At 38.4% G+C, this 10,908-nt stretch overlaps 1 protein-coding gene across 1 annotated transcript in view; it reads right to left on the bottom strand.

Annotated features, from left to right (window-relative positions):
* The window catches only part of SCARB2 (scavenger receptor class B member 2), an 82,723-nt gene that overhangs the window by 22,627 nt on the left and 49,188 nt on the right, over positions 1 to 10,908 (bottom strand). The window contains exon 5 of the mRNA XM_004383128.3: positions 6,935 to 7,026. Coding sequence (XP_004383185.1) covers positions 6,935 to 7,026 — 92 coding nt within the window. The remainder of the gene's footprint in view (positions 1 to 6,934; positions 7,027 to 10,908) is intronic.

Here is a 10,908-nt window from a genome sequence, read left to right as displayed (position 1 = left end):
CTGTTGTAATGTCCCCCATTTCATTTCTTATTTGGGTTATTTGTGTCCTCTCCTGTTTTTCTTTTGTCAGTCTGGCCAGTGGTTTGTTGATTTTGTTGATCCTTTCAAACAACCAACTTTTGGTTTTGTTGATTCTTTCCATTGTTTTTATTCTCTACTTCATTTGTTTCTGCTCTGATCTTTATTATTTCCTTTCTTCTGGTGGTTGTGGGCTTTTTTTTGCTGTTCTCTATTTGTTTGAGTTCTGTAGTTAATGTTTTGATTTTGCCCCTTTCTTCCTTTCTGACATGTGCATCTATTGCTATAAACTGTCCTCTGAGGACTTGCCTTTGCTATGTCCCAAAGGGTTTGGTACGTGTTTTCATTCTCATTTGATTCTAGGAATTTTTTGATGCCATCTCTGATTTCTTCTATTACCCAGTGATGTGTAAGCAGGGTGTTATTCAGTTTCCATGTAATTAGTTTTTTTTCCTTGTTCTTCCTCTTGCTAATTTCTACCTTGATGGTGTTGTGGACAGAGAAGATACTTTGTATTATCTCAATGTTTTGGATCTTGCTGAGGACTGGTCTGTGGCCTAAGATGTGGTCTATTCTGGAGAAAACATTCCATGTGCATTGGGAAAAAATGTGTACTTTGAGCTGTTGGGTGGAGTGTTCTATATATGTCTATGAGGTCAAGCTGGCTGTTTGTGCCCTTTAGGTCTTCTGTGTCTTTGTTGAGTTTCTTTCTAGATGTTCTGTCCTTTACCAAGAGTGGTGCTGAAGTCTCCTATGGTTATTGTAGAACTGTCAATTTCTCTTTTCAGTGCTGTTAAAGTTTGTTTATGTATTTTGGAGCCCTGTCATTGGGTGTGTAGATGTTTATTATGGTTATGTCTTCATGATGGATCATCCCCTTAATCATTACATAGTGTCCGTCTTTGTCTTTTATGGTGGATTTTGTTTTAAAGTCTATTTTATCTAAGTATTGCCACTTCTGCTTTTTTTGGTAGCTGTTTGCTTGATATATTTTTTCCCTCCTTTGATTTTTAATAAATCTATGTCTTTGTTTCTAAGGTGTGTCTCCTGTAGACAGCATATTGATGGATCCTGTTTTTTAATCCATTCTGTCACTCTCCATCTCTTTATGGGTGCACTTAGGCCATTTACATTCAGTGTAATTATTGTTGTTGTTGTTAGGGGCTGTCAAGCAGGTTCCAACTCATAGCAACCCTATGCACAATAGAACGAAACACTGCCCGGTCCTGTGCCATCCTCACAATTGTTGCTATGCTTCAGCTCATTGTTGCAGCCACTGTGTCAATCCATCTCATTGAAGGTCTCCCTCTTTTGCAATGACCCTCTACTTTACCAAGCATGATGTCCTTCTCCAAGGACTGATCCCTCCTGATAACATGTCCAAAGTATGTGAGAGGTAGTCTTTTCATCCTTCTTCTAAGGAGTATTCTGGTTGTACTTCTTGCAAGACAGATTTGTTTGTTCTTTGGGCAGTCCACGGTATATTCAATATTCTTCGCCAACACCACAATTCAAAGGCGTAAATTCTTCTTCGATCTTCTTTATTCATTGTCCAGCTTTCGCATGCACATGAGGCAACTGAAAATACCATGGCTTGGGTCAGGCGCACCTTAGTCCACAAGGTGACATCTTTGTTTTCCAACACTTTAAGGAGGTCTTTTGCAGCCGATTTGCCCAATGCAATCCATCTTTTGATTTCTTGACTGCTGCTTCCATGGGTATTGATCATGGATCCAAGTAAAATGAAATCCTTGACAACTTCAGTCTTTTCTCTGTTTATATGATGTTGCTTACTGGACCAGTTGTGAGGATTTTTGTTTTCTTTATGTTGATATGTAGTCCATACTGAAGGCTGTGGTCTTTGATCTTCATCAGTAAGTGCTTCAAGTCCTCTTCACTTTCAGCAAGCAAGGTTGTGTCATCTGCATAATGTAGGTTGTTAATGAGTCCTCCTCCATTCCTGATGCCCCGTTCTTCTTCATATAGTCCAGCTTCTTGGATTATTTACTCAGCATACAGATTGAATAGGTGTAGTGAAAGGATACAACCCTGATGCACACCTTTCCTGACTTTAAACCATGCAGTATCCCCTTGTTCTGTTCGAACTACTGCCTATTGATCCATGTACAGGTTTCACATGAGCACAATTAAGTGTTCCAGAATTCCCATTTGCTGCAATGTTATCCATAATTTGTTATGATTCACACAGTCGAATGCCTCTGCATAGTCAATAAAACACAGGTAAACATCTTTCTGGTATTCTCTGCTTTCAGCCAGGATCCATCAGACATCAGCAATGATATCCCTGGTTCCACATCCTCTTCTAAATCCGGCTTGAATTTCTGGCAATTCTCTGTCGATATACTGCTGCAACCGCTTTTGAATGATCTTCAGCAAAATTTTGCTTGCATGTGATATTAATGATATTATTCCATAACTTCCACATTCGATTGGATTACCTTTCTTGGGAATAGGCATAGATATGGATCTTTTCCAGTTGGTTGGCCAGGTAGCTGTCTTCCAAATTTCTTGGCATAGGCAAGTGAGCACTTCCAGCACTGCATCCATTTGTTGAAACATCTCAACTAGTATTCCATCAATTCCCTAAGCCTTGTTTTTCACCAATGCCTTCAGTGCAGCTTGGACTTCTTCCTTCAGTACCATAGCCTCCAGATCATATGTTACCTCCTGAAATGGTTGAACATTGATCAATTTTTTTGGTATAGTGAATCTCTGTATTCCTTCCATCTTCTTTTGATGCTTCCTGCATCATTTAATATTTTCCCCCATAGAATCCTTCAGTATTGTAACTGGAGGCTTGAATTTTTTCTTCAGTTCTTTCAGCTTGAGAAATTCTGAGCATGTTCTTCCCTTTTGGTTTTCTATCTCCAGGTCTTTGCATGTGTCATCATAACACTTTACTTTGTCTTCTTGAGCTGCGCTTTGAAGTCTTCTGTTCAGCTCTTTTACTTCATCATTTTTTTCCTTTTGCTTTAGCTACTCAACGTTCAAAAGCAAGTTTCAGAATCTCTTCTGACATCCATTTAGGTCTTCTCCTGTCTTTTCAATGACCTCTTGCCTTCTTCATGTATGATGTCCTTGATGTGATTCCAAAACTCGTCTGGTCCTTGGTCACTGGTGTTCAACGCATCAAATCTATTCTTGAGATGGTATCTAAATTCAGATGGGATGTACTCAAGGTTGTACTCTGGCTTGAAATAAGGGTTTAGGAGGCAGGAATTTCCTGGTTGTCAAGAGACGCCAAAGAAAGCTGCTTCTACCAGCTTGTCTGGAGTAAAACGTGTACAAAGCCAAGTGGGTTGGGCGGCAGGAAGACATAGACACAGCCTCACAACCAGAATCTGCACCAGGCTGCCTGTTGTCTCTTTGGCTGTATCTGATTTCCCCAATATAACTGGGATAGGAGGCCACCCATGTATACTGGCTCTGGACTGAGGGCTCCAGGGTGGGCTACATGGAAGCAACTATAAAACTGCTACATACAGAGAGGTGAGAGGATGGATAGACAGACTGACAGGTAAATAGATACAGATTGACTTCCCAACCAAAATAATTCTGCAAATAAAAATTTTTTTTTTTTTTTTTTAATGAAGCAAACTTATACTAAGAGGCAGGTAACAAAATCAACAATGAAAAGATGAATTCACTTTATAAGAAAATAAAATATAGGACAATTTGGCTAATCCTTTAAATAAATATGTTGTTTAGTATCCTCAAAGAGACAGACAAAATAATAATACCTTTAAAAAAGGATGATAAATTATAAAAAATAAAATAAATGGAAAAGAATGAAATAAGAGTAGGGAGATACAAAACAGAAATCTTAGAAATAAAAACAGAGTTTCTGAAAAAAAAAAAAAAGACATAAAACTTTAGACTGTACATAGTCGGACAGAGAATTGGTGAACTGGAAGACAGTTCTAAGGTATTTACACAAATATTAGCTTAGAAAGGCAAAAAGATAAAAACTAAAGAATCAAGTAGGAGATACAGAGAATAGATTGAGATACTCCAATAAATGTTCAACAGGAGTTGTAGAAGGGAGGATAAAAAAGAATAGGGAAAATAGCAGAGAAGCAGTAACTGGAGAGAAAATGGCTGAAAGTTTTCCAAAATTTAAGAAAGACAAAAGGCCTTGGATTGAAAGTATGCCCCAAGGGCCAAGCAGAATAAATAAAAATAAATTCAAACCTGGATACATTGTAGTACAGCTGCAGAAGATCAAGGAAAAAGATAAATGCCAAAAGTCAATGGAGGAATATGTTCACAGTGTTGAACTGTAAACCCAGAATTCTATACCTAGCTAAAATCACTCCAAAGTGAGAGTGAAATAAAGATATTTTGAGATATGCAAAGCCTAAGAAAGTTTACCACCCAGAGATCCTTACTGAAAGAGCTACTAATGCAGGTTTCTCAACCTATTAACATTTTGGTCCTGATAATTCTTTGTGGTGGGGGGCTGTCCTGTGCATTGTAGGATGTTTAGCAGCATCCCTGGCCTCTACTCACTAGCTGACAGTGTTCCCCCAATTGTGACAACCAAAAATGTCTCCAGATATTGCCAAATGCCCCTGCAGGGAAAAACTGCCCCTAGTTAAGAACTACTGTTGTTAGCTGCCATCAAGTCAGCCAGTGACTCATGGTGACCCCATGCACAATGCGACAGGACCATTGTCAGCCATAGGGTTTCACTGGCTGATTTTTGGAAGTAGGTCGCCAGGCGTTTCTTCCTAGTCCATCTTATTCTGGAAACTCTGCTGAAACTTGTTCAGCATTCTAGCCACATGTAAGCCTCCCTGACAGATGGGGGTGGTTGCTGCACTTGAGGTGCACTAGCTGGGAACTGAACCCAAGTCTCTTGCATGGATGGTGAGAATTCTACCACTGTGATGGTTAAGGTTATGTGTCAACTTGGCTAGGCCATGATTCTCGGTGGTTCAGCAAATATGATGTAATCACCATCCGTGATATGATCTGTTGTGATATAATCACCATCCATAATGTGATCTATTGTGAGCAGCCAATTAGTTGACAAGGGCGTTTCCTTAGGAGTGTGGCCTGCATACAATATATATGAGTGCTCTGGCAAAGCGTACCCTGTCTAGCTCCTGCATCCAACTGATCATCCTCTGACCTCCAGTTCTTGGGACGTGAGCCAGCAGCCTTCCACCTGACCTGCCAATTTTGGGTTCCTCAGCCCTTGCAATTGCATTAGTCAGAAGAATCCTCCAGCCTGATGCCTGACCCACGAATTTGGGACTTGCCAGCTTCCACAACTGCGTAATCCATTTCCTTTAGATAAATCTCTGTTTTATATATACATACACACACACACACACACACACACACACACACACACACACACACACACTCTTCATTTGTTTTGCTCCTCTAGAGAACCCAGGCTAAGACAGCCACTGAACCACCACTGCCCTCTAAGAGCCACTGTACTGATGGATAATCTTCAGCAAGAAGAAAAGCACACCCAGGGAAGGTATGAGGTTTCCTTACTGTGAAGTTACCTTCCCCCGTTGCCATACTGTACTCTTTGTATATTTATTTACATTTTTATATGTAGACATGCCTTTTTTAAAATCATTTTTTAAAAAAGGTAGCATATTAAGCACATTGTTTAGGACCTTGCTTTTTTTCTCTTAGTATTTCTGGAGATAGGCTGCAGTGTTTTTTTTTTTTTTTAATTGTACTTTAAGTGAAGGTTTACAGAACAAATAGTTTCTCATTAAACAGTTAGTACACATATTGTTTTATGACAACGGTTAACAACCCCACGACATGTCAACTGCCATGTTCTTTTTACCAGCCCGATGACATATATGTGAGAGGGGCATTTAAGGGACAAGTTAATTAAACCATTAATTAAACCTTTAATTTCCCAGGTTGTCTAGAATCTATCTTTGCATCTATTTAATAGGTCATCAGAAAGAAACTTCCCACACTGATATTAATTAAGCCTTTTGCCAAAATTTTCAGTTGATTATAAGTACTAGAAATGACCACGTGAAAAATATTTTTATATTATATATAAAAATGCTGTTGAAGTTTTTCATTACATTATCCAGTTTCTTTTATAAAAGATGTACATGATGAATGCCTCCTAGAATTTGAAGCCAGGATGAAGTTTATTTTTTTTTTAAATGCTATAGGCAATAAAAACCACACAGCTTATTGTGCTTCCCTTGTCTGCCTAGATTGCTGGAAGCTCAGAAGTAAATTTAATATTCAAGAACAGAACTCCTCTTACCTCAGGCCCTGAAGAATTATCCTCTCTCTCCCTCTCTCTCTCTCCCTCTCTCTCTCGTTTCTAAATTCTCTCAACATAAAAAAAAAATCATTTGGTTTTACATATAGTTTTATTGCAAGTTGACACACTTCCATTTTGGAAGTAGTCTGTTTATAAATTATAAATAGAAATATTAAACTAAAAATTATTTTTGAAATGCTAGAATGGTGAATTCAAATGTATTTCATCGTTAAAGAAAAATATACCAACAACCCACAATCACTAAAGTAAATTAAAAAGAGAATATCCTTCCCCTCCCCTGCAAAACAAACATACAAACAAAAATGGTGGTTTGAAAAATATTTGTGCTGTAGCTACAGCTTATTCAGTCATTACTAAGTAGTTGAAGAAAGACTTTTCACTGGCTAATAATTTATGTCTGGCCACTATAAGTCTACAGATCAAAAATTTAAATTTAATTTGAAAAGTACATCATCCCAGTATTCTTTGTGAAATCATAATTACAAGAATATTTCACATATTTGTAGAATTTTTCATCTGAAAAATGACAATGCTAAATTTTTTTTTGAAAGAATAAAGACGTGAACGTTTAGTTTGAAAAAAATAATTACACTTCTGTTTCACTAGACTTACTTTTTTCCATTCCATTCCACAATCTTTGTAAAGTTAAGGTAATTGTCTTCTCCAGTTAGAAATACGTAGTCCCCATCATTAGTTCCATTTTTCTGAAAATAAGCGAGTATGATAAGTTAAAGTAACTAGGAAATTTAATCTCCTTCATGAAACTGCCCTAATTGGGCCTAACTGCTACATGAATTATAACTAGGAAATGGAGTAAATATTTCGTTAAATACAATATAAGCCACATTATTACTTCATGGTTTTAAAAGTATAAACCCAGTGACCTAATTAAAAACTGGAAAGAGATTTGAATAGACATTCCTCCAAAGAAAATATACAAAGAGCCAATAAGCATATGAAAAGATGTTCAGCACTTATTAAGGAAATGAAAGTCAAAACCATAATGACATACCACTTCACATGCACTAGGATGGCTGTAATAAAAGAGAAAGACAATAACAAGTGTCTTCGAGGGTATGGAGAAATCAGAACCCTCATACACTAGTTGTGAGAATGTAAAAAGTTGCAGCTGCTTTGGAAAACAGTCTGGCTGTTCCCCAAAAAAGTTAAACATAGAGTTATCATATGACCCAGCAATTCCACTCCTAGGTATATACCCAAGAGAAATGAAAACCTGTACACAAGTGTTCACAGCAGCATTATTCATCCTAACCAGAAAGTAGAAACAACCCAAATGTCCATCAACTGATGAACGGATAAACAAAATGTGGTACATCCATAATGAAATATCATTTGACAATAAAAATTAATGAAGTAGTGATTCATGCTACAATATGGGTGAACCTTGAAAACATGCTAAATGAAAGAGGCCATACACAAAAACCATATATTGTATGATTCCATTTATTTTAAATGTCCAGAATAGGCAAATCCATAAAGACAGAGAGATTAATGGTTGACAGGGGATGGGGGGAAGAGCAAATGGGGAGGGACCATTAATGGGTGTAGGTTTTTTGTGGGGGTAATAAAAATGTTCTGGAATTAGACAGTGATGATTGTTGCACAACCTTGTGAATATATGAAAAACCACTGAATTGTATACTTTAAAACAGTGAATTTTATGGTATGTGAATTATATCTGAATTAAAAAATATATAGGGGCCGTAGCGGTTCAATGGTAGAACTCTTGCCTTCCATGTGGGAGACCTAGGTTCATTTCCCAGCTAACGCACCTTAAGTGCAGCCACCACCCATCTGTCAGTGGAGCCCTGCATGTTACTATGATGCTGAACAGGTTTCAGCAGACCTTCCACACTAAGACAGACTAGGAAGAAAGGCCTGGCAATCTACTTCCAAAAATCAGCCAATGAAAACCCTATGGATCACAACAATCCTATCCCATAGTGCTAGGGGTGGCCATGAGTCAGGGGCTCACTAAACGTCAGCTAACAACAACAAAAGCATGAGCCCAAGGCCAGGACCCAATTATACATGATCAAGCAGTAGCTGTATTAGAAAGTGGTGTTAATCCCATTTTCAATTAAGGCTTCTACTCTCCAGGTTACACTTCTTACAAATTTCTTATCTGGGGATGGAACTAGGATCCTGGGAAACAGCATGGGTATTAATTCTTCTATAACAATGAAGTAATGAGCTAACAATTACTCAGAATTAATAATATTCCTGGCACTGTTCTAGAATTTTTGCATGAACTATCTCACGAAATCCTCACAACAACACTATAAGATAGTATGGTAGATAAAATAACGGCCTCACAAAGATCCCCACATCTAATCTTTGGAACCTGTGAGTATGTTACCTTACATAGCAAAAGGGACTTTGCAGATACGATTAAATAAAGGATCTTGAAATGCGGAGCGTATCCTGGATTATCCAGGTGGGCCCAATGTAATCACAAGAGTACTTATAAAGGAAAGAAGGAAGCAGGAGAATCAGAGTCAGAGGAGATTATGACGATGGAAGCAGAAGTCAGAGAGAGAGAGCAAGATTTGAAGAAGCCTTGCTGCTGGCCTTGAAGGTGGAGGAAGGGGCCATGAGCTAAGGAATGCAGGTGCCTCTAACAGCTGGAAAAGCAAGAAAACACATTCTCCTGTAGAGCCTCCAGAAGGAATGCAGCACTGTTGACACCTTGATTTTAGGACTTCTGACCCTCAGACTGTAAGATAGTGAATTTGTACGGCTTTAAAACACTCAATTTGTGGTAATCTGTTACAGCAGCAATAGGAAACAAATACGTATTATTTTCCTCTCATTTTATAATGAGAAAACTGAGGCAAAGAGAAGTGAAATAACTTGCCCAAGTCACTCAACCAGTAAATGGCAGAGTTAGGACTGGAACCCTATGTAACACCATACTCCACAGGCTGGCCCTCTTAGCCACTAAAAGGAAAACAACAACAACAACAACCCGTTGCTGTGGAGTCAATTCCGACTCACGGCAACCCCGTGTGTACAGAGTAAAACTGCTCCATAGGGTTTTCATGGCTGTGGCTTTTCAGAAGCAGCTCACCAGGCCTTTCTTCCGAGGAGCCTCTGAGTTCAAACTGCCAGTCTTTCGGTTTGTAGTTAAGCATGTAACCATTTGCATCACCCAGGGACCCCTCTTAGCTACCAGGCTATCTATTCATTTATGTATCAACGTTTCATTGAGTGCCTACCATGTGTCCAGTATTATTCTAGGTAACAGAGATACAGTAACACCTGTGAAAGTTGAACCTGTGTAAGGTGGAAACCTGTCAAAGAAGGAAAACTAAAATATTTACCACTAAATAGAGAGCGATAGAAAAGTAGTGACTGCACCCTGTCAAAGGCGGAAAACTTGCAAGATCCAGAAAAACAAGGCAGTTTTGTCAAGTTCTGGCTCTCACAGGTTTCACTGTACATCATTTTTTAACATAAGCTTATAACATAAGCATTTCTCATGTTATCAAAAACTATTTATGAACACACTTTTAATGGCTCCATAATATTACATGGAAGTAAAATAATTTACTGAATCACTCTATGATTGTTATTTAGTTCAATATATTTTTTGCTATTATAAATAATGGGTATCTTTATGCCTAAATACCTTTTCCGTATTTTTGTTCCGAGACAGATCCTTAAAAGTGACACAACTAAACAAAAGAATATGAACACTTTTAAGGCTTTTGATACCTACAATCAAGTGGTTTCTATACCATTCTCCAATAAAAAGAAACAACGATCCTTACAGAAATGGCTGAATCTAAGACTGGGGCAGGAAATACGTAAGATAAGCCTGGAGCATCTTATAGTACCAGAAAGTAAGGAAGTGCTCAGAAAAGAAGACAAACAAAAAACCCCACAATGACAGGGGTATGACAAAATGACACAGAGGCCAACTGAAAGAGCTCCCAAAGGCCAAAGGTGGAACAATTTGAGCAATAAAGAGTTAGATCATAATCCAAAGCATAAAATATTCATAAGTTCATACTGATATAAATAAATTACTGAACAAATTAATAAATGAGGGAGAAGAGACAGTCTCCAGCGTAGAATTCCAAATAAATCATGTAGATGCTCCACCTAAAGAACAGGAACATACCTCCCCACTCCTGAAATGTGGGCTGCACGCAGTGGGCTTCATTTCAAAGAGTACAGTATGGAAGGCTGGGGAGTAACTTTACAGTGGAGACACTTGACAAATACTACTACAACCAGGTGCTCAAGCTCTCTTATGCCAACGAGAACAGAGGCACCCTAAAAGCAAAGATGTCGCTTTGATGGTTAAGGTGTGCCTGGCCCAAGCCATAGTCTATTCAATTGCCTCATACGTATGTGAAAGCTGGACAATAAAAAAGGAAGAGAGAAGAACTGGTGCATCTGAACTGTGGTGATGGTGAAGAATACTGAATATACTGTGGACTGTCAGAAGAACAAACAAATCAGTCTTACAAGGAATACAACCAGAATGCTCCTTAGAAGCAAAGATGGCGAGACTTCGCCTTGCTTACTTTGGACATATCAGCAGGAAAGACCAATCG

This window comes from Trichechus manatus, unplaced genomic scaffold, assembly GCF_000243295.1.
Source record: "Trichechus manatus latirostris isolate Lorelei unplaced genomic scaffold, TriManLat1.0 scaffold00105, whole genome shotgun sequence".
NCBI lineage: Eukaryota > Metazoa > Chordata > Mammalia > Sirenia > Trichechidae > Trichechus > Trichechus manatus.
This window is presented reverse-complemented; position numbering and strand designations above follow the sequence as displayed.